We start from the raw sequence: 24,718 nt of genomic DNA, 5'->3' as shown, positions 1-24,718 counted from the left end.
AGCCCCGCTTCCACATATGGGGGTCACGTTTGCCACCAACGGCTCCTGTACGTCACTGGAAAGCGAGTCCTCCACACCGTCAAGTTCGTCCGCCAAGGAAATCGACGCACCAGTTCGTAACGGAGACGTTGGGTCAGCTCAGTGTTTCACACGAGACGGGAGCCTCGTGAGCAAAGGTCATGCTAGGTGAGCTAAGTCATCACACAATTACATGGGCTCTCTAATGTATGCTGCAAGTGTTCTGTGAAATTAAATTCCCGTTTACAAGTGCATTTTAACTCTTCCCCTACCGCGCCTATTTAATTGATTCAACTTGAAGACGCATTTCAAGTTTAAATTTTCGTGTGCTCATGAAATTTGCGGGTGACTACCGCCATCTAGGTAAGAAAGTAGCAAAGGCATGAGATCCGCAATGTCCCGGTTGTTTTTGCTTTAGGAAAGTTTTTTCTCGCTGCTTAAAGTTACGGGTTGTTGCACTAGTGTGCCGATCATGGCGTCGGTTTCCCATATGGACGTTCCTAAAAGGCGACGCTTTTCTCACGAATTGAGCGCATCAAGAGCAGGTTTTGAGGAAGAAATCGACTACAGTGATCCTAGCGAAGATGTTCACACATCAAATTTCATCACCGATGACGACGGTGCACCAAGTCAAGCCACATCATCAAGCGAGTGAGTGTGAGCTGTATGTGTGGTGCACATTTTATTGTCTAATTAGTAGTTACGAGCAACGGAGTGTGTACTTACACCAATTTTACTCATTTTGAGGTTCTCAACTTTCTACGAACATGATTTCTTGCTAGCAGTTTCTTTTGAACCGAAACCCGGAGGTCAAAGTCGAAGGTGCGCTCCTGAGGAACGCACAGCGCTTCATCTGGGCCATTGATTTCTTCCAGCTGTATTTCACTGATCAACTAACCCGCATGATCTGTGACTACACCAACAAATTTGTGGATGCATATTTTATAGAGGCAGACATACGTGGAAAGAGAGGACTCAAGGAGGTACTTCAGTCCCTATCAAATGATGAAGTGCATTGGAATCCTCATCTACATGGGAAATGTTGAATTGCCTCACCTTCATCTCTACTGAAATACCTCAGATTCATCTTGATGTCTCAGTCTTTCAAAAATTTTGCCCAGAAGCCATTTCTTTTCGTTCCTTGCTTTTCTAAGTGCCATGGACTTGGAACAAACAGGCCCTGTATGCGATGGCAAACGGCACAGGATTACCCATATACTGCTGCACCATCACTAACTTTCTTTTTTGTGGAAAGAACGGCTTTTGGCAATAATTTTTGAAACTTGTACAATTATTTTGCAACTTGAGAAGCTTCAAATTGCATATCTTGAATTATTTTGGCCTCATTTTTTATGTTGTCCTTCTTTTTAAAGCGTTAATTGTATAATCACTGCATAAACTTTTCTTTACACACATTTTTTTCTTAATGTGTGTAATAAATATCTATTGAACCTTTGTGTTATTGGACCGATCGTTTTTTTAGCTACAGTTTGGTACCAAAGAATGTAGATAAGATTTTAGTATCTAGCTGCCAAGAAAATGTTTTTTACATCTAGTAAAAACGACCCCTTTTCCCACGGTAGTGAAAGAGCCTTGGGTGTGTGGTGACCAGTCTAAGCACGTAATAATGTAATAATATGGGAAACCTAATAGATTGATACAATAATTGTATAAAACATTTACTAATGTATAGCATTATGTGACATTTTCGCCAAAAAGCTTTGTCTGAAACCAGAAAACTTTGTTTTGCACCCTACTTGAACCCTACACCTGCAAGAAAAAAAAAAATGCAGTCTTGCGTGTGCTACAGGGTGTTGGTTCACGTGGCCACACGATTGCTACTCATATCTCGGACTATCCTGGACTGTTTGAATTCATTAACATTCCACTTAGTTTTTAGTGCCACTTCACATTCAGGTGAGGGAATCAAGTTTATTGAAAGCAATCATATTAAAGCCCTGTTACAATATGTTTGTGCCATCTACTTTATTTTCATAGTGCAATCTCTGATACATTTCTTTGTGTAAGTTGTATGCGTTCACTTGATTGTTTGTGTGTTAGCATTTTGAAGTGTTTTCACTGTAGGCGGATTACATATAGAACAGTAGAAAGCAAACCAGTGATCCGGGAGCTTTAGGAGTGACTGCTGTACTGGCACCTTTGATTTTAACTCTATGCCTCTCTCGATGCAGGCGTCGCCTTGATCTTTCTTTTCTTTTTGTCAGGTCACAGTCTTTGCCATTTGCCAGCCCCACGGGCATTGTTAGGTACGACAAGTTCGAGCCCTCCGAGATCAAGGACCTCTTGGTCTGTTTTCTCTACCTCATCAAGCAATTGAACGAAGGTTTGTTAATGTGCTTTTAGTCACCTTGCAATGCTCACACAATCGCTTATGTGCTGACAAAGAGCACTTCTGCGTATAGCTGTTTTGCAATATGTAAATAAAAAATGCAAAATGTAGCTCACACAGGGAATTTGGCACTCTTTGTACTCGATAATGAAACCGGAATATGTATGATGTCGTTGTGCTCTGTGTACATTATGGAATAACAGCATACTCTTTTGCAAAGTTAATTGCAAAGTTGTGTACATGTTCAATTGTGCCCAATATTCTCTTGGTGCTTTTTATAATGACAGAAACATTTCATGGATTACAAGAAAGGAAAATTCTTATGGGAAAAGCTGGCCTTTAATAAGCAAAATTTTAATAAAATCATATTCAATAATTATTAATTAATTTTATTTCATTTAATCATGGCAGTACATTTGATTCATATTTCACTTGTTTCTTGAAATATTTGTAATAATTTTGGTCACCAATAATATTCCTATTTTGTACATAGCTGCGCAGACATCACCTCGCAGTTTCATATGCGTGAATTAATTTTAAACAATGTATGGAATAAACACATGAAACCATAAATTATGGTATTTCACCAGAGCTAGAGCATGCTTATTTCTTTGCTGATACAAAGCTACAGCAGTTGCTGATGCTTAAATTGAGGGAACTAACGAACACCATTTTCTTGCAGACCTACTGATTGGCTGGTGGCAGCAATGCAGAGACTGTGATTTACTTGACTTCTTTCACCTACTGGAGTAAGTTTGTCATTATCATCGTCATTTCCTTTTTTCAGCTTTTTCTAATGTCAATCACAGATGCATTAAAAAAAAAAAAGATGCAGCCACTATACTTCGTAAAAGCTTTTTAGTGTTGCAAATTTTCAATCTGCATATTTTTTTCCTCTTCTCTCTCACAGGCTATGTTTGCATCAGTTCAGATACATGGGCAAGAAGCACATCCTCAAAGGGCGGTAAGCAAACTTTGTTGATTCTTCAACATTATCATGCCTCAGTTATAATTTTTTTTAAATTGTGTCCTGTTTTCATATGCTCAGAACATCTAAGCTGGTTGGTAACAGGGGGAACAGGATTTCTTCGTCTTCATTTATAAGCGCCATCATAAGGAGAAAGATCGGAGCAGGGATCCTAAAGCTTTCTTGGCTTTGAGCAACACCGTAGTGCTTCTTGCCGTTTTTTTTTACCAATGTGATTGTGGCATACAAAAAGGCATTTGATTTTAGAATTTGTGTTGTCCTAAAAAAAAAACCTTTTTATAGAGATACAGTAGAACCTCATTGGTAAGTTAAAAAAAAACGAAAAAAATAAACGTACGTTCTGGAAAAACGTACAATTCGAATGGGGTTGTTCTTAGTTTTCGTGATTTCGAGAGTAGGAGCCTGGAAATTGTAAAAAGCAGGAGCATATCAGCAAGGTTCTACTGTATACATTGCTATCTCGGATCTGGGGCACGAAGTTTTGAAAAGTTTGTAATCTCTATTGGGGAACCTATGACCCTTCCCCCTTTCTTTTCTACTCCCACTTATGTAAGTTTTGTAAAAGGGTTAGATTTATTTGAAGTAAGCATTCGAAGTTTATACATTAAACAATTTAGCAGCCGGGTATAGTATATCAAGATTTGTGGTACAAGATAGGTGTGTATATCAAATGATTAGGCTAGTGCGATTATTCGAACAAATAGTTGAGTATTCGAATTTGTTTTGCTTCTAATTTAAATTATCGAATATTTTCGAAGTATTCGCAATGAATGAATAAGTGTATATTATTCCGCATGTCACTGCTTCTAACGAGGGTTTCACTGCAAATCAGGGGTGCTAAGCAGTGAAAGCACCTACTCAGGAAAAATTCGCTTTGCCATGAGGTTCTTTAAATATAAAGGGGCCCTGCAACACTTGCTGAACATAGTCAGAAAACGCTGTCGATCGGTAGTCGAGGCTACCGAGAACACGCGAGTCAAATATTGTAACGTAGCACATGGCCTGTAATTCACAATGAATTTTCAAAGCTAAAAATTGCTTTTTTTCTTCGACAATCGACACTACAAGCTCAAAAATCACATGCCAAAGCCAAGAAGGAATATATGGCTCTGGTAACAGACATTGGCTGAATTGAGCATGGCGTGCTCATCATTACCAGGACCGCCGCTTGTCTACGAGTACGTGCGTGATGGCACTGAAGCCGCGTATGCGAAGAAAAAAAAAGGTGCTCAAGATCAGGACGTGCGTGAGAAGCATTTTCTTTCGCCGTGCCATTTGTCCTTGCTTAGCTTTCAGCTATTTCGTCAGGACGAGAAGAGAGAATGCAATTGCAGCACGCAACAAATTTTTGGAACTATGTTCGTACTGAACTGATTCTAGAAACTTTGCGGGGGTAAATTTTTGAGGCAACAAGCATGTTTACTGGTTCTATGGCTACTTGAAAAAGTGTTGCAGGGCCCCTTTAAAGGAACATGTTACCCTCAAATCAATTCATTTTATTAAGCTTGTTATGATGGCTTATATGATCTAAGTATAATAAATTTTAAAATATTAAGTATCTTACAGATTATCACTCGCATCCTATCGAAACTACTACTCAAGGCTGTTTCGACTTCCTTTGAACAAAAAAAAAGGGGGGGGGGCATTTGCATAGAGCCCTTATTTCAATTCAAAAGAAATGTTGTGCAGGTCAGTTAGGTCATGATAAATGTTTCCTTTTTTTATATGTCATTTATACCATTTGAATTCAATTCGAAATTATTCAATCAAAATTACTATTAGCTTCGAACCGAAAATTCACTATTCCCACAAGCCTACAAATGATGTGTACTCTTTCTTGCATTCATAGGAGCCCCATATTACATAGTAGAACAGTAGTACCTGAGCTATTGCATGTTGAGATGAGACATGTAGATGAGAATGGGGTCTGCAAAAATTAGGATGCACGGCCAATAACTTGACAGCCAAAGCATGACGTTCTGTTGCAAAGTGCTATTGGCTGGTCCAAGATGAGTGTGCTGGCTGAACATGTTGTTGCTTTCATATACAAAACGAAAAAAACCAGGAATCAGCAGTCCTCAAGTGCACAGGCCAAGGCCATGACCTTGCCTGCCAGGACGGCTCCACCCACGTTCACGCAACGATGCAACAGCACATACAGCGAGAACGCAGCCATGGGTAAGCCAACCAGCTTTTCTCCATTTTTTTAATTTTAATTCCGACTGCACTGAGATAGCAGTTGGAAGATAGAAGTTGGAAGAAAGCAGTTTGAAGAAATGTAGTTGGACCAGTACTGTTCATTCGATATGTAGGGCTGCTGCTAAAAGGTGTCCATTTTTAGAAGCTTTCAACTGGTTTGAGACACCTCAATGACTAGATAATTTACATAAAGGATGCTTCAGAAATGTTCAATCAATAAAATGAAATGAAGATTGAATAGACCATCAGTATCCACCTATCCGAAGCCCTTAGATACAATAAGGCCCCTTCGATTGACAACCAGGATGTCACTGAGGTGCAGCATCAGCTAGGCAGCAGCCATGCTTTACATTTACATTTCTCCGGTGTAATGGTTTTTGGCTGCCTGGTATGCGGTCTCTTGACTAGCTGGTTTTTGGGCACACTCTATCGACGCACATGTACAAAAATTTACTAAGCTCACGGGGACACCCGTAACAGCCATTGCTACGAAAGCTTACTCGCTCTAGTCATAATATTGGGAAATGTGGTGTCTTTCTCATGGGTTTTCGCCACTCGCTGTTCTTATTTCGCATCGTGTCAACAGAGAATGGCAGTGAGGTCGACGGGGACAGCTTCTACCGGGCGCTACTCGAGGCCAACATGGCCACCGAAGTCGGACTCATCGCCCTGGATGTCCTGGGACTCTACTGCAGCCGCTTCAAGGAATCGCTGCTGTTCAACGACGGGGACAACCCAACAATGCGACGCCTCTTCGACATCTACCTCTCGTTCCTCGAAGTGGGCCAGTCTGAGAACCTGCTGCGACACCTTTTTGCTGCACTGCGTGCCTTCATCAACAAGGTTCCCTCTCTTAACCTTTTTGTCTTTATCTCCTTTTGTTTTTTCCTTTTGGGAGTATTGCATGAGTGTTTTGTGATAGATGGGAGAAAAGCAGGCTTTTGCAAATAGTGAGTTCTAGGTTCGGAGCGAATAGTGATACTATTGGTCAAATAATTTCGAATCTAATTCGAATATGATATATCACACATCATAAACAAAGATAGGCATATTTGTCATGACACAACTGACCTGCACAGTATTTTTTAAAGATTGATACAAAACTTGTGCAAATGCCATTCTTTTTGGTGCAAAGGAAGTGGAGACAACTTTGAGTAGTATCAGGATTTGATTTTCAGTAGAATGTGTGTGATAACCTGTAAAATATGTAAAATTTTTAAGTTTATTTTACTTAGAGCATATAAGTCCGTATAACAAGATTTCAAACTTGAATAATGATGAATCGATGTGAAGCTATGTTCATTTAGCCTTGAAGTAGGGCTTCGCGGCAGTGTGGGTTTTTCTTACTTCATTGAAACTACTTTCACAGGAAGTTACAACCGGAGTGATATACATTTGAGTACGTGGTTAGACGGTTTGGCATGTCTTTATAGCAGTGAAACTACCTTTATAGGGGTTGCATGCAGATTTGATATATTCATTCATTTCAAGTACTTTGAAATTTTCAATAAATTAAATTTGAATCTTAGCAAATTTGATTACAGTAATACTTGTTCAAATATTCAAAGCATTTGACTACTTGCGCGAGCCTAGAAAAAAAGTGCTACTTCTAAAGACTTTGTTGTGCAGCCCTTCCTGGTCTAGTAACTCTTTTTGTATTAGAGCCAGATGTGATGGATATGCTTAGTTTACTGTTATAGTCACTGCATAATTGTAGTAGATAGGGAGGAAGGGGCACAGGGTCAAGAAAAGTGTGAGAATGAACACTCAAAAGAGAGGCAGCTTTCTATGTGTCATTTATAACCTCAAAACTAACTTCTTAAAAAGAGGACGGCTGATATACAAGCCGGAAAAAGGCAAAGGGCCAGTAAGCATCTGTAGCGTTAGGCAAAAACAGTGCTGCATATACCCGAAGCTGTTTAAATGTTTCCATAAAAGTACACTTAAATGTAGGCATTATCCGAGCACATGAGCAGAAATTTGAGGCATGGGGAAAAAATATTTTGCAGCTGCGTATGATCAGAAACTGTCGCATACATTAGGCTATGCATGGCAAAATAATAGTTCTTGGGCTAGAACGTAACCATATTGCTTCATATTACATTTTTGTTGTTTCATGTGCAATGCTATTTATTTTGTTTTATGCTTGGCATGCAATGCTGGGGAAGCTTTACAAAGATAGTGCAGTCTTAAAAGTCTTGCCCCTCTCCTTTGCAGCAGTTTCTAATCTACCTGCTACACTGTTATACAGAATAATTGCTACTTCACGCGCTACAGCTGAATTTCTGAGACATAGCTTTCCATCTAATTACTTCTGATGTGTGCATGTTGGTACTTCTATAATAGAGCTTTCGATCGCTAATAAGAATCACTGTGGCCACTGGTTGCAGGAGCAGGCCACTAGTCGCATTTGGGGAAAATAAATTTACATGTGTGCTACTGTACAGGCAACAGGTATTTGTTGCCTGTATACAGTATGGGATTGCATAGCAGGTACATACAGCTTTTATTCGTACATGATGGCATTTTATTTCCACCAATGGAAGCAGTAATAGTAATGGGATGTAATACTTCTCTAGGGATGCATAAACTTTGCCTTGCGCAACAGCCATACTCTGGTTGAAGCTTCGCTCTGATCTTTTTCCAGTTTCCTGTTGCCCTCTTCCAAGGCGATGCCTTTCTTTGTGGAAAACTCTGCTTTGAGGTAAGCAGTTGTCTGTTTTAATTCTGGGTTCATGCACATTAGTTTTCAAAAGTTCGCTAATGCTTAGACTGTGGTAGACTCGTAGTGGTAGCGCTGCAGCAACGACATTGCATTGCTGACCAGAGGGCTGTGAGTTCAATTTGCCAATCATTGAGGTGGAATTTTGATGGAGACGATAGTTGAAAAGATTGCCTGTGTACATAAATTTAGGGGCATGTTGAGGAAGCCAAATTATAAACAATGAAATCGTATCATATGATTTTCACACGTAAAGTGTTCCAGCATTAGAGTTCTGTAAATCAGATGGGAAGCCTAGCCTCTTTTAGTTTTATAATCTGTGAAAAGATATTGTAAGGCTACTTTAAAAAGTCTTGTGAGCTTGTTATCAGAGGTGTCATTTATGAAGAGTAGGAGTATGTATGCTGGCACCTTCGCCTTCCCTTTTCTCCCTTATTCCCTAGTACTAACCTGTGCTGTGCAACTCCTGGCCCGCCCTGGTAGAAGACCTTAATATTCTCATTTATTAGCTCAATTTATTCTTTATGTATATAGTGTACTCTTGGAATGGATCCTGCAATAAAGAAAGCATTGAATTCAGACTACAACAATGGTTTATTTTGTGTCTTCTTTGTTACACTGCTATATTGGTTTCCAACGCACCCATACTTCTTCTGGCAAAAAGGTAGCTTTGCTTGATCTTGTAACGCGTTTTCTTCGAAGTGTAGAATATATCAGAGTGAGTGAAATGGTGTTCTGTGATTGCATTCTTACAGAAAAGTCTAGAAAAAGGCATGATAGGATAGCAGATATGCGAAAAATGCTGTGTTTAATAAACCATTATTCATAGATAGCATGTGCCTCAGATGGTACACTTGAAAAAGGGCTTTTTTTTTCTATCCAAGATTGGCAATTGTTGTCTATTGCATGTAGTGCAGTCATACTGATTTGACCACCATGTTCATGGCTGCATTGCTCAGAGATAGGAATGTTTTCTTGGTGTACTCTTAAAGTGTTGCAGTGCCATGTAATAGTACTTCAATACAGCCAACTTTTTGTTTTGCCAGTTTGTTATACAAGTTTTATAAAGGTGGGCTAGAGTATTGAGCCGTAGTGATGATAAAGCCGTGATGGCCGTACTCTATGGATTTGTACAGACACTCGAAAAAAAGTCGTGTAACTTTTCTCACTGTTTGTTTCTCTTGTGTGCTCTCATTACCTTTCACTTGACTATTAGTTTCGTGTTGAGATGCACAGAAACATTGGATAAGCGAATTGGTTCTTTCGAGACTCTTCAGGAAACTCTTTTATTCATTCTGAGTCTAGAGGGTTTGGATAACTGCAGCTCAGTTGCACAGTCAGTCGAACCCCTTGATAAGAGGCACATGATGTAAGAGCCAAATGGGTATTAGGGACACCAGTGTGCCCGCGTTGCAATACGTGTTAAGAAAATGCATACGTGATATGAGAGACATCTTATATAACAGACAGGAATTGCTCCCTGGCGCATGTCTCTTAAGAAAAGGTTCAACTTTATATCGCTGTCCCAGCATTGCGCACAGTTGATCTGGGTGGGGCTCATTGAGAGTGTGGTGCGCTTGTGTCGTGCAGCTTCTCCGATGTTGCAACTCAAAGTTATCAACCGTTCGCAACGAAGCCTGTGCCCTGCTGTACCTGCTGATGCGAAGCAACTTTGAGTTCACCCGGAGGCAGGGACTCACAAGGGTGCACTTACAGGTACGCTGCACTGCAGATGTTAGTTCGTGCACTTTCAGCTTTTGTGTCTTTTACAGTTTGCACTACACTCAAACTGCGATATAACAAACCCACTGTAATGAAATATCAGCTGTAACAAAGTAAATAAAGATTAGTCTTGCAATAGACATAGTGTAAGGAATATACCTTTACAACGAATTTTTGGATATAAGAAACTTATATTCATGTAAGATGCAACTTTGTTATAACCAGGTTCGAGTGTATAAGTTGAGAAAGTCGTTTCATAAAGTTGGTGCGCAAATACCGTGTCGAATTTGGCTTTTAGTAGTACAGTGAAGAAGACCAGTCAGAACGACAACAAAGAAAAAATTTTATATGTTGTTCCTTGCCGTTAGCCTCAGTAATTCTTGCCATCATGCGCAGGATGTCTCAGTTCAGTTTTTTAACTACCGGACCTACTTCTGTAGATGCATGCATTATAATTTTTCCTGTCTTGTGGACGTAAGTAAAAATATTTCTATTTTGACAGCTCATAACAAAGAAAGCTGTTTGTGGTAGTTGGCCAGATTTCACTGATTCCTTCCTTGCAACATGCTTGATCACTTGCCTAACACTCCCCTGTTAATATTCTGTCTGATATCATGATCATGTGATATCACATGATCTCATGTAGCTAAACTTTGTTCTTCTCGCCTTGCTTCTTTTTCAGTTGATAGTTTCTGTTTCAAGATTACTGGGTGAAGTGATTGGCCTGAACACGGCCAGGTTTCAGGAGAGCCTGTCTATCATCAACAATTATGCATCTGGTGACAAAGCCATGCAGAGAACAGGTATTCAATCATCTTATGTTCGCAAATAGTGATCATGTCAGAGTTCAGCATCTTCCACGGGAAAGTGTGTGCAAACCATTGGAAAACAGACTAACAGCCTTCATCTCACATGCATGTTGTTTAATCTGGCATTATGCGCCCTGTCTCTCAGTGTGTGCTTTACTCAGAAAGGAAGTTTTGTGTAAAATAATGCATAACTTATAAAGCAGCATTGGAGTACTCCGTATGTTTAGGGAGAATCTCTGTAGTAAAATCATATAATTTTTTTTTGTCAGCAACGTGCCAAATACACTCGGAATTCATGTGAGCCTTCTATAGTTGACGTTTTGAGGCTAAAACCTTGTGCGTCTATTTGTGTTTTCATGTACAAAGTGAGAAAATTCTCTATGCAAATGTTTATGTTTCCTGTTGCCAACTATACAAATACATAGAATCTTGACACTTCTGCTGGCCCCATTGTGTTTAGTGTCTACTACAGACCACCGAAATTTCAGATGTCTTGCTGGGTACTTTGGACAGGGTTGGTTATGTGGGAGATTAGAATTGGTGGATGCATTGAGTGTAATTTATCTTCGCGTAGCTACAGCACAGATATCGTTTCTAATGGCGAATTCCACTTGTCGAGCGGGAACAAGTTCTCTTGCTCCATGGCCGAGAATCTGCATTCCGCTGGTAGATTCAGAGCAAGTTCGCATTTTCCACTGGTTGATTCAGAGCAACTTACTCCGCGACAAAGCATTCTGCGCGCTCTGTTTTGCAGAGACGGATTTCGCAGAAACTCTGAGAATGCATTGCTGTCATTTCTGGTACAGTCAGGCAGTCTGGTTGTCTTCAGCATTTTTTGAGGTGGCCTAGTAACCCTGTGCACTTCTTTACATTCATAAAAGCCGTGCCTCTGCTTTTTGTGACTACATGGTGGAAATGCATGCTTTGCAGTAGCGACACAGTTGTCGATGAAACGTAGAGAGCGGAAAAGAAAATCGTTTCTGGTACTGGTTTAGCGACTTATGTGTAAACAACTTCCAAAGCGACCTCACACGGGGCATTCACGTATTCCACTGCAGATGTGGTTTGGCGCAATCCGAGTGCTTGCTCCAAGATTTCGGCGGCTGTTCCGTATCTACCAGTGGAACTTGCCATAAATACCAGTGGTTGTATTTTGAGGAATATGGCCACTTTTTGCAAGATTACATGACAATAGGTACCTGATGCAATTTGAAGTCTACAGCTGATGGCATTTCTGATGCTGCTGCAAGCTCCTAGTCAACTTGCACCATAACAGGCACTCTGTTTGATAGCCTTACACATTCAATTTTGATTTGCCTGAAATTTTTCTAAAATGATTGAGATGCAGATATAATCAAACTCTCTGTAGCTTCAGAAAAAAGCTGCATTGCAAAGTTGAGGCCTTTGCAGCCCTTTCCTGCAGTGTGTTTTAACTAGCCCCCCACACAAACTTTTCCTATTGCTCGAGGCTTTTGTCAGTTCCTGTCAAGTATGAATTGTCGGTTGGCAAGCATGTTTGAACATGTGCACTCATTTTTCATAGAGTTACTTTGCAGCATGTGCTACTCTTGTTATGCAACCGTCCAAAGGACCTTGAGAGAGGTTTGAATTCTGAATATCAGCACTTTTCTTTGCAGTATTCCCTAGCGAAGTCAAGGAACTAACCAAGAAAATACGTACGGTACTCATGGCAACCACGCAAATGCGCGAGCATGAGAACGATCCCGAGATGCTGGTGGACTTGCAGCACAGCCTAGCCAACAGCTATTCGGCCACACCAGCTCTGCGCAAGACCTGGCTCGAAAGCATGGCTGCCTACCACATCAAAAACAGCAGCTACACCGAGGTGGGCCATCTTGCCTTTTGTACTACATGGGGAAAAAAGTGATCAGCACTGACAAAAATTAATGACTAATTTTAAAGGCTGACTAATTTTAATGACTGACTAATTTTAAAGGGGTCCTGTACCACTTTTTAAGGGGGAACGTGGGTTCAAAAATTTTTTTTTAATTTTTTGCTCAATCTTAACCAAACTTTACTACCTAAGCTAGTTTTTCATGCTGATTTCAAATCTCTAATTTGTTTCTTAATATTTCAAGTAGTTTAGAAAATATGAAGGTCTGAATCTTAATTACAAGCGTACTTCTTACGGGACTTCTTGGCAATTTATTCTTGCTAAATCCAAAAAGTGAATGCATAATCCCAATGCTGGAGACTTGCTGTAGGGGGTGATGCTATTTTTATCCATTTGAAAACATTTTATAAGCAAGAAAACGGACTAACACTTATGGTCACTATATTACAATAAATTTCTCTCACTAAAATCTTCAATGGCAATTTTTGAAGTGATGCTAGAGAAATAGAAATAGCATCACCCCCTAGATCATGTCAAGACGAATAAAATGATACCAACTTTGTCGCGTTCACTCAAGTTTAACATAGGAAAAACCCCCGTAAGGCCGAGTGCAATGTGCAAAAACATTTAACTGAGAAAAACGCGTTTGAAGTTTCTAGCAACTTTAACTTTTGCCAAAGTGAAGCTACAGCAATATTAATGACATCATTCTGTAGCTCTATATTATAGGATAAATGGCCATGCTAAATTTCTCTGTACTCACCCAGAATACTGCCCACAGCTTGTTCTAGAACTATAAAATAGTCATTGACTCAGCATGAGAATCATTATTTCTTTACTTTGTGGTCGTTCCAGTGCCTTGCAAGTGAAAGGAACACAAATAAAATCATGTAATAATGTTGTTCTTGGATAGACAATAGATTTACACGTTTAGGTCTAAAACCAAGAATATTTATTTTTGCAAAAACTCTCACTATTTGCCACCATGACTATTTTACAGCAGACCAGGGCTATAAGCAGAGTCCCCTGCTGGCTTGTGACGCTTTGAAAGTCTTTCCTTTATTGAACTGCTGTCGAGATGCTCTCTTCGCGATTTTTGCAGCCTGCGCTTGTCCTTCTCAAGGCTGCGACGCACCAAGTTATTGCCAGCGCTGTAGCGCAGCTTCTCGGCAATTTCCACGTTGCTCTTGGTTGTGCCTTTGTTGAAGCGGCTGATGGCTTCAGCAACTGCTCTTTCAATGCTCCGCAAGGATGCATGCTGAGTTTTGGGGGCCTGCTGCCAAATCATAGCGTGCAGGCTCTCACTTGGGTTCTGGGTGATCCCATCGCTGCACCTTTCCAAGAGGGCATTGTCGCTCAGCCGCCTAAACACAGGCTCCAATGCCTCAGTTACAAAATCAGGCAGGCTGTCCTTGTGTGGTCGCGGCTTCTCATTTTTCGCAAGAGCTCTCTGAAATTTGCACCAGGATTCAGGGCCTTCAGGGCAAAGGTCATGCTTTGGTGCCTCGTCAGTTGAAGACATGTGGTTCAATGTTGCTAGAACAGCCTTCTGCATACCTGGAACATCATTCCTGTGGCTTCTCAATGCGTAGCCATAGTATGAGGTGATCTTCTTTATCTTTTGTTGCATAAGTCTGCCCTTTCCACCAAGTGAGCCACTTTGAGCTTTTTTTTTTCTCTACAAGGGTACGTAAGGCAGCTCCCATACGCTTGTGTACATGATTTATGCAGTCCTTTTTGGCCACCTTTATGAAGCCGTACACCTCTTTTTCTGTGAGTGCATGGAATTTCCTGCTGTTGCCGTTCGACAGCATTGTCGTATAACGAAGCTTGTGCTTTTCAAGTGACCGCTCAAACAAGCGTAGTGCTGCCTCCACTTCCGTCTGGCCAGCATTACAATCAACATTCTTCTGGCACAGAGGGGCATGCTGAATGAGCCAGGCAGAATGTCCTGCTTCTCCTTCCTTGGGTCCTGTGGTGCAAGCCAGGCAAAAGTTCGATAGCACGATATGGTCTATCGCGAGGCCACTATACATCTCAACAATGCAGCCAACACATATATGTGAGCTATGTCCACGCGTAAGCCAGGTGCCGTCATAAATGACGTCGACGTTTCCGGGCGCGTTGCCGAACTCCGCATACAGCTCCTTGACGCGAGCAACGCTCGCCGCTTCGCATTCGGCAGCAGTCGCACAGCAGGCTTCTTTTATTATATTCATGTGGCTTTGGTAACTCTTGTGGTGAAGCCCTCGATGCGAAATATTCATCCCGGCGAAGAAGTCCGACAGAGCCGTTGCCCCCTTGCCGATACTGTCGATGGCTTTCATGGCACGCATATTAACTTCAAACGGCCTTATTTTGGCGTCAGTCTCGTTGGCTATACGTGGGGACGAAAAACGCTCTTCGCGAAAGTCACAACTGCCGCACGTGACTATGAGCTTCGAACACAGCCCGTACTCTTTCTTGGCCTTTGAAATAGTGACGCTTCTTTCACCGCATTCTGGGCACGCGACAAGTCCAAATAACAAGCGTATCGCCGCCAGATCAACAATAACAAATTCTGTTCCGTTTTCTTTGCCACCATCCTCCAGATCAATATCTAGTAACTCGAACTTACGTTCCGTTGCGCACTGCGATGCGAGTGATGCCTTGAAGCCCGCTGCATTTCTCACGCACTCAGCAAACTCGTCCGCCGAATAAAACGCCATGTCAATGTGGTCTAGGATGCTGCTGGAAGTGCAAGATGACGATCCGACGACGACACAATCCGATGAGGTGCTGCTGCAAGGCACAGGAGAGTGCACCGCTTCGGACACAAGCGGCCGCGGCTGCGCGTCGTCGTCGGAATGCGCCGCTTCGGCGACATCGGGCGAACTCGGCTGCACGTTGTCGGCTGCTTTCTTCTGGCGGGCGTTCCACGGGCGTCTCCATTTTTTGCCGTACGCTTGGCGCGTCTTTTTTTAGACGAGCGTCTTCAATAATGACGGCAAAAGATGGAAAGTCGGTGCGTCGGTCGCGTAGCACAAGCAGGCACGTGCGGGAAGCAGACGAACAACGTGCACAAAAGGGAACCGGCGGCCAACGAACAATATACAAAAAAAGCGCCCGCAACTTTGGCCGCATGAGCCAATGGGAAGCGAGGAACAGGGGGCTCGCCTGGTGCGCGCGCGCTCCGGCCAATCAGTGGCCCGGAAAGGGGCTCCGGAAAAGGGGCGAGGGCAGCCATTCTGTTTAAGCGACGCCATTTTGAAGGGTGGCAAAATGCGCACAAAGGAATCAGCTTCAAAACAAGCCCAAGATGGCGGCGATCGTCCGACTGCCTCGGCAGCGGCGCGCGCGGGAAGTTTGAACGAATTTGACCTGCCGTGGGTTGTTTTGCGGCTCCCGTGGCGACTTCATAATCAATTTTAATCCATTTACTGATCGAATTCAGTGTTCACAATTTGAGGACAAGTGCTTATAGGTCTAAAAATTTTAAATATCGCATTTTCTCAAAATCGACTTTTTGGCCATTTTTCACCATTCCAAGACCCGCGTCCCCCCTTAAGCATGGTAAGAAAACGCAGATTGATAGTAGAGGCTCTCAAGAACATGCGAGACAAATATTATATCGCAGCACGTGGCCTGGAATTCACAATAAATGGTCAAAGTCAGCTTAAAATTGCTTTCTCTTCTCTCGACAAATGACAGAAGAGGCTCAAAAATTACTCAAAGAAGGCCATTTATCAGCCATTGGCTAATTTGAACATGGTGCGCTTGGTTATTACAGGAATCGCCGCGGGAAGCTGCGACTTGTCCGTGCGTGCACACCCTATCACACTGAAAAAGCCACATACTCGAAGAAAAAAAAATTAAGAAAAAGTGCTCAAGGTCACTAGGCGTGCGTGACGCATTTTTTTTGCCCATGCCGCACCCCCATTTAGCTTTTAGCACTTTCATCGAGATGAGAGAAGGGAGAATGCGATTGCAGCGTGCGACAAATGTTTGTAACTTCACGCCTACTGGACGGATTCTTAAAGTTTTTGCGGCATTGAATTCGTGAGGCAGTAATAAGCTGTCTCAGTGAATTCATTTCATGATTACTTAAAAAAGTGTTTCAGGGCCCTTCTGAACAAAATTCAGGATCATTTCAGTGAGTGTTGTAGGCTAATTGTAAAAGAAATTGTGCCAATGCAACGAATGATTTATTTCTTGCATCGAACTCTGATAACATTATCGACACATTTTCAAAATACAGTATAACCTTTCTCATACATTTTTCATGGGACCGTGAGAAATAAATGCAGTAGCTGAGAAATGTATATGGAGAGCATTCCATCAAAGTCGGGAAAATGTTTTCTAAATAAGGAACTGAAAGCATTGCTTACAGCTCTACCTTGGACGAATTCATTGATAAATGCCTAAAGAAAGAAGTCCCTGGTGCTGCTCTACCGAGGAATGAGAACTGAACACAAATTTCCATGGGCATTGCCAGTTTAATGATTGTATAGTACTCACCTAACCACGGTAGTGTGATGTGCAGTGGTTTTTCTTTAATGAAATGCATCGTCCTGGTAGGTTGAATGGCCACGTGCTTTCTCCAATTGCAGGCTGCACAATGCTACATTCATGTCGCTGCTTTGGAGGCCGAGTACTTGAGGCACAAAGGTAAGCTGTAGTGCAAGGCACGGCCTTTGATATCGACTCATATTTTTGATCAGGAATCATTAATAAGAAATGTATTTAGATGGGGCTAGAAGAAACAATGCTTTTGATACTTGACCAATTTTATTATTGTTTTACGAAGTGTCGGGGCCGTCGCATCTTCTCTGGCTGCTCATTTTCTCTGAAAAATGTGAACAAAACTCACTTGAAACAGAGCCTGTGCAAAGTATATCTTCAAATCATAGAGTACCTATAAATGTTTCAAATAGGCTATTCAAAAAATCACCAAAGCACTTAAGTCCATTTAAGTAATAGCCCTAAAATTGACAGAAAAGAAAGTACTCGCAATGTGGGCATGGATAATGTTTGCATCTAATGCTATGCACAAGCAGAATGCCTTGTCACACAGCAATGCTAAAGTTGACGAGGTCTTGTCACAAGGACACTAGACATGTTGACACAGAAGTTGACGTCAGTCATACACCTGGTTAATTTTCACTAGATACCAAATGCCATTCTCAATTGTTTTCAAGTAGATTTCCCAGTTAGAAATGTGCCAAGTGGGACCAATGCTCTCCTCCATTGTGATGTATGCAGGAGCGTAGCCAGGGGATGGCACAACAGGCACATACCCCCCCTCCCCTCCCTGCAAATTTTTTTGGCCATGGCATAGAGAGCCATAAATGGCCGTTTTAAGGGGGTTCCCCTCGCAAAAAAAAATTTCTTGGTACGTGCCTGGATGTATGTGCAGGCTTTTAAGGGCCGAGGGAGGGGCTGGTTTATTGTACATAACTGAATTTTGCCGTGCACTGCTCAGGCACACAAACACATATTAACGCGACAGCGTTAGAGAGCTCGTGTCGCAGAAATTCTACTGTCAGTGTCGGCACCGTTGGTTGTGAGCAAAAAATTGTCCGTGAGCGAAAAATCAAGAAAGAAGCGAATAAAATAAAAAATGAGATTTTCGGTCCCATTGAGGATCGCATGGCAAGCAGCAGTTGTCCTACCACAAAGCCATGGGAAAAAAACACTGCATAAATGCCATGTAGTGGAAGGAGTCTCCTTAACGCATTTTGTTCGACAGGTGTCACGACGAAAACAAGCCCATTCGGCGATTTGTAGGCACATTTGGGAGGCCATTAAACTGCGTCGAAAATGGCAGGGTTAGTGCAGCTATCGCCGCTAAAAACACACAGGAACTTTCAAACAGCTCCGCAAATGGACAACTATGTCCGTCTAGCAGAAAACATATCATGCCTTTCCAGAGGCATTGATCAAGCAAACAGCAAACGCTAGATAATGTACTGCCATCCGTGAGGCATTGTCAGACTCTTTATGCCCCTTCAAGGAAATGCCATTTCAACAAACCACAACACTTGCATAAATTTAGCTTTCCATTCTCACGACACCATTAAAGAAGTGAAGTACTGCAGTTGCTGTTTCACCGACCATAAAGCGTTTCAGCTTCTCTTGTTAACCATCTGTAGAGATTGCTTGGGTGGTCATTAAGTGTGTGCTGGTCTGTGATAATGATCATTTTCTATCTGTGACTCGCGGCAAACCTCGACCATAACAGCTATGCTCTGAAATGCCTATAGCACATATGTGCCACAGAAATCGGGCCAATCCCACTTTGTTTCAGCTTCTCATATCAACCATTCGCACAGAATGCTTTGGCAGTGAAAAGAAATTGAGCCAGTTCATGATGACTGTAATTTTCTGTCTTTGACACTCGACGAACTTCAACCATAACAGCTTTGCTGTAAAAATGAAAAAAATTCCCGCATATTGTCGTGATGACGCCTACTTTGCGTAACTGTAAAATGATGCTGTGAATCCAACTTAAGCACTGCGATTTGCACACAGTGTGCAACCCGATTTCAGCTAGAAATTTTCAGTATATTCTGTGCAAGTTACTTTAGAGAAGGCACGTTTTGTATAGGCCGTAGACCTCTGGGGCCTTCCTGACATGCTCTGTGACCAATGCAGAGGTATTCCCCGGAGGCTGCATGGCCTTCAAGAACACGTCGCCCAACGTGGTGCGCGACGAGTCGCACATTCGAGAAGACGCAGCCGCCGCTGCTGGGCAGCAGCAGCAGGACTTCCAGCAGACGGAGGAGTCACTGGTCGAACGGCTGGAGCAGTGCGTCGAGATGCTACAGCTGGCCGAGCGCTACGAGGCTATGGCCGACATCTATAGGCTCCTGGTGCCCATCTACGAGCGCCGGCGCAACTACGCTGCCCTGGCGCGCTGCTACAAGACGCTCCACCAGGGCTACAACAAGATCCTCGAGGTCAACTCTACGGGGAAGCGCCTCTTGGGCACTTACTACCGAGTCGTCTTTTTTGGGCAGGCACGTTCGTTTTTTTCACCACATATCTGATTGCCACACACTTTCTCATGTGGAATTTGTTTTACCCAGACAGAAATAGAGATAAAGGTAATAGAAAAATTTAGAGTGTTTATTCGTTGAACGTGTGCTCTGGAGTCTGGGCAGCATATCGATGACAACAGTAGTGCCACCAGTAGGCCACCAGTAGGCAGTCATAGAATTGTACTGTGCTTACTGCACATGGTTCACAATTTTTCCAGTGTCCTTGTGGGGTCTGTCAAAAGGATGCACTGGCTGTGTTTTGTAAGCTTTGTAGTGGTATACAAAAGGCTTGTGCAAATAACTAATTTCAGGTACGAAATGAAGAGTGATTCAGTCAAATAACTTGTAATCAAATTCGAATATTGCATTATTCGTTCGAATATTCAAAGTGCTCAAACATTCCCACAAGCCCAGTATACAAGCTGTACTATGATTCAGTTGCATGTGTTACTTTAAAGTATTGTATTTACTCGCTTAATAGGCACACTTTTTTCGAGGAAATTCTCCAAGTTCAGGGTGCGATTACGGGGGTAAAATTTCTGAAAAAGTCTATTTTCGACTATACAGCGTAGACCGTCGATAAGTTACGTCGCCGAAGTCACGAATATCCGCACTAAAGCAAAACGACTTTCTTCATGGGCTAGAACTAGCGCAAAAGCGTGTTGAGCATGCAGTCTCGCATATACAAGAATTGAGGCATGCGATGCTGCGTGCAATAAAATTTTAAATGCTGTAAAAAGAAAGCACCGCTCGTATATTTGCGGATTATGTTTCAGGCCACTTATATAATGCACATTATCACTACTGAAATGTTGTGCACTGAATGGTGCCGTTCATTCGACTTCATGGGCTCGCACCCCATCCCCAAGACATTGCAATCGAACCGTGAACAACCATTGAGTGTTCGTTACAAGTGCCGCCAAAGCCCCCTTTTCTTCAGGTAGAGCCACTGAAAAGAGTGACGTAGATTTTGCATAAAACTGCAATTTTTATTGCCTTGAGACCACTGCCAAAAAGCACCAACAGTGATTAGGCCTAGCCTACGATATGGCATGTTGACGTGGGAAGTTTGTACTTGACAACATGAAAATTGGGCGTCAAAAAGATCTCGCTCAAGCACTGATCGAAGAGCAGTGCATGTGATACGATGTTCAGGTTTGCAGGTAGGAAAGCAACGACGTCAAAAGTCCGCCGAGCTTGTGCAAGTCTGCGCACATAAGCGAAAGCTCACGTCGGAAAGCCGAAAAGCTTTTAAATTTGAGGGCAAGGTAGCAGACTTGATAACGACGACACTTTTCCCGGCAGGAAATGCAATGCGTATTGAAGAAAACGCGATCGCCCTTTCTATGCGAAGTGCGCACTGCCGGGCTAGTGCCAGAGCCACGCTGACGGCGTTGCTAAGGTTACTCCGAAACCCAAGCAATCGCCCTTTTTTCTCACTCAGAGAGCTCACGAATCTGGCACAGCGCTGCCGCGGTAATTTCCCTTTATCTTTTCCTCACTTCAGTAAACGTAAGAGGGCGTCAAATAGCAACTGTGCAAATACGGTACCGCACTACTGATCACGGCCAAGTTCGGGGTGTGCCTATTATGTGGAAAACAAAAAAAAAATCTCATTTTTCACGACCAAACTTCGGGTGTGCCCATTATGTGAGTAAATACGGTATATTGTGCAAGAACCAAACAATGATGTCGAATAAACGCACGCCAATGCACAAAACTGGAAACGGAAATAAGAAAACACCATGTCCCGTCGTCTCGATGTAGCTCGGAGTGAAAATATTTAGCTCTTACTCCTTACGTAATTTTATCTAAGTTTAGACAATCTTTATCAAACAAGACACATTGCTGTCTCCTTGTGCAATGAATTCAGTGAATAAAAACATCTTGTTTTGTACTGATACTTGCAGGCTTACTTTGGGGATGAATCTGAGAAGGAGTACATATACAAAGAGCCCAAGGTGACATCACTCCCTGAAATCTCCGAGCGACTGCATCGCATGTTTTGTGAGAAATTTGGCAAGGAATCTGTCAAGATGATCATGGACTCAAATCAGGTTTGATACCGTTTCTAGCTTGTTGTTTTTACTGGTTGGTAGTTAACATACAGAAAGGGGTGCAACAGGTGAGCTAATTGCGCCGATTTGATAAAGTTCCTCAGTTTTGCGCCAAGCTGCGCCAAAACCGTGAAATTTGCTGAAATTGCATCACGCTGTGCCAAAATGCTAGCTTAGCCTCAAATTTTTCTCAGTTGCGCTGAGACAAAAATGCGTTGCCGTGGCCACCAATGCTTCACCGTAAATATGCATTTCATTGCAGCAAACGGGCCTATGGCATGTTGAGAACTACAGCTGGAAGCGTATGCTGCTTTTACTGCGCGCGAACTAACTCAACATGCTGTGAACGCTGACATTGCCGGCCACCAAGTTGGTTGCCATAGTATGGCACATGCGATAGACATCCAGCGTCGTCGCTGGGCCAACGGGCACGTGCCGTTGTTACTTTGTCTAGCCGAACGGGCCTTGCAAAGGAGCCGAGAACTTGTGCCCTGAACCTAACACCATCATGAAAAAAAAGTAAGGGAAGAGGTGGTGTACTGGTTAAAAAAATTTTCTTGGCCTTGTTTTAACTAAAGACCTTAATTATAACCCCTGCAGAACGTTGCGTAAGCTACCTTTGCCGCAGTACACTAGTGTCCTGCAGAAAAGCGTTTTAAGATTGATGAGGTTAGCATTAGTCATTCAATTACTCATGTGTGTATATTCTGCGTAATTTTGAGTACTATTATGATTGCTGTCCTCTAAAAAATTTGTTCGCAATCATTCAGAGAAGTGTATGAGATCTCTGCTGCCCTGAAAAATAAAAAAAAATTGTGCGCCAGTTTTTTCTTCTTTTTTTTTTCTTTTTTGTCGACACCCCTACTCTTCAGTTTTACGAATCTCCCGACTCTCAAAGTTGCCACCTTGGCAGATCCACACCTGAATCCTCAGAGTTTGTGAAAGGATTTAACAGGTATGGCAAATGCTAATGTTAATGATTGTTTGCTGACTGGGGTGGTTATAAATACTACTTTATTGAAATAGCTGTGCTCATGCTCTCTGCACGATTTAGGGGATGTTTGTACTGTTTTTTTTCTATTTGTAAGCTTCTTTTTTATACTACTCCAAATTTGATTTCTCATGATAAAAAATTAATCTTTTGTTCCCTGTAACCTGCTCTACATTTGGATTTTAATGCTCCAAAATTAATATTTTGCTGCTTTAAAAATGGGTCGAAATTCTATTTTGAATGTTGCACCACTGCATACAGAACAGGTGACTTTTGACTAGCGACTTTTGATTGACAAGTCAAAAGGATTGACTGATGGGTTTGCTGGCTTGTCTGTGTAAAACACAGACAAGCCAGCAAGCCGCGGCTATGTCTGTGTAAAACATGCAAGCAGCCGCTTTTTGCTCTGCGGGACAAAGCTTGAGGCAGTAGCATGCACTGACGTAGTCAGCCTGACAACTAGGCAGCACATGCTTTTGATGCAGCACTTCAGAGCCCGAAACTGCCTCCAGGTTTCGCGCTGTAAAGCGAAAACCGGCTCCTTGCGTGCTTTACATAGACGTGGCCGCGGCTGTACATGGTAACACAAGAAACACGGGCGTCCACAGGAAAGAGGCGACAAAGCACAATAAAACCCTCAGTTGTAATTTATCACCATTTCCCATCTCCACTGTCGACATCTCTGTTTTTTCGCCTACAACACAAATCATACTCAAAGGCTGAGACTTGATGAAATATTTGTATTCACTAAGAGAAGCGTGGGGAAACGTTAAGAGTTGGGGTGTGTTTCGAGTGCCTGTGGTGGATTAACGCCCGCGAGTGGAAATAAACAAAGGGGCTTTTGTTCCGTGGAGATAATTGCTCCAATAACGCTTCGCTTCACATAAATTCGAACTTGGGCATTGCATTGATATGGATCATTATAATATAATGCAGCCAAAGCCACATATGTTGCAGTCACAAAAATATGGCCAATAGTTTGATATGTCATGTAATTCTACATAAAGCTTTTGAAGAACTTGCTGTTTACAATGTCCAATGCCATGAAACGAGCTTGCTTCATGCCATTGTTCTACGATATTGCAAGAAAGAAGGCTTCATAGTAAAATACACGGCAGTTTTCTTTTTAGTTTTTATTTTCTGCAGTTTGTAGCCGGTGGTGCAGGTTATAGGCAGGGACTTGTTCTATATGTCAGACACTATAGTTGTATAGATGTAAAGAGTCCCTCAAGATCTTCATAAACAGCAGCTCGTATGCATTAGTTAGCTATAATCCATCTTGGCCCTAATGGTGGTCTTGTTCTTTATTTGCACAGAGTGCTCTTTACAGCATACTTTACATAGCATTGACATCCGACTTCTTTTCTCTACATTCAACCACGTTGATTATTGCCAGCTTCGTGGTAAACAGCAGGCTCTTCTGTTTCACGGCAACCATTGCGATAGTAAAATAAGCGGAGAATAGTGGAGACACGTACAGTGATTGGACATGGCAGGCCGATAGGTGTGACGACGAGGAATCACAGGAGAAAGCTTGTAATGGAAGCCCCTGATTTTTACTCGCTCAGTGTGGGCCGTTCCTAATGAGAACGCTGTCCCACCAAAATGGTTGCGGGAAAAGTCTTTCTCCGTGAAAATAAGCCAACCTCTTGTGAGGGAAAGCCAACAACTTGGGGCATTTCACATTGCCCAGTGTTTGGTGTAGCCAGAGAGTTTCCTATTCATTGACATGAAAGCATTGTCGTTATCAAGAACGGCTCAATATAAAGGATAATAGACTCTACCCAAGTTCGGTATGGTTGAGTTTGACTGTACTCGTAGTAGGCTGTCTGAGCTGTGACTGTACTCGCAGTAGGCTGTCTGAGCTGTGTCTGAATACTGTATTTGCATACCTTTTGTTTAATGGCAGCAGGCCTTCAGAACCAATAAGGAGGATGTGATGTGCAAATAGGTCCCTCTGAGTTGCAGTTCTTGCTGGGCTAGTCAGT

General features: G+C 42.4%; 1 protein-coding gene across 7 annotated transcripts in view; it reads left to right on the top strand.

Annotated features, from left to right (window-relative positions):
• Ziz (dedicator of cytokinesis protein Ziz) overlaps positions 1–24,718 on the top strand; it is a 244,578-nt gene that overhangs the window by 193,157 nt on the left and 26,703 nt on the right. For all 7 annotated transcript variants that reach the window (XM_037429548.2, XM_075887464.1, XM_037429549.2 and 4 more), the window contains 13 exons: positions 3–186; positions 2,244–2,362; positions 3,051–3,117; positions 3,279–3,332; positions 5,422–5,534; positions 6,142–6,398; positions 8,203–8,259; positions 9,868–9,993; positions 10,682–10,802; positions 12,446–12,654; positions 17,253–17,310; positions 19,297–19,661; positions 21,593–21,739. In XM_037429548.2, coding sequence (XP_037285445.2) covers positions 3–186; positions 2,244–2,362; positions 3,051–3,117; positions 3,279–3,332; positions 5,422–5,534; positions 6,142–6,398; positions 8,203–8,259; positions 9,868–9,993; positions 10,682–10,802; positions 12,446–12,654; positions 17,253–17,310; positions 19,297–19,661; positions 21,593–21,739 — 1,877 coding nt within the window. The remainder of the gene's footprint in view (positions 1–2; positions 187–2,243; positions 2,363–3,050; positions 3,118–3,278; positions 3,333–5,421; positions 5,535–6,141; positions 6,399–8,202; positions 8,260–9,867; positions 9,994–10,681; positions 10,803–12,445; positions 12,655–17,252; positions 17,311–19,296; positions 19,662–21,592; positions 21,740–24,718) is intronic.

The sequence above is a fragment of the Rhipicephalus microplus genome, chromosome 1 (genome assembly GCF_043290135.1).
Source record: "Rhipicephalus microplus isolate Deutch F79 chromosome 1, USDA_Rmic, whole genome shotgun sequence".
Taxonomy (NCBI): domain Eukaryota; kingdom Metazoa; phylum Arthropoda; class Arachnida; order Ixodida; family Ixodidae; genus Rhipicephalus; species Rhipicephalus microplus.
Note: the sequence above shows the minus strand (reverse complement) of the source record. Positions and strands in the feature narration are given on the sequence as shown.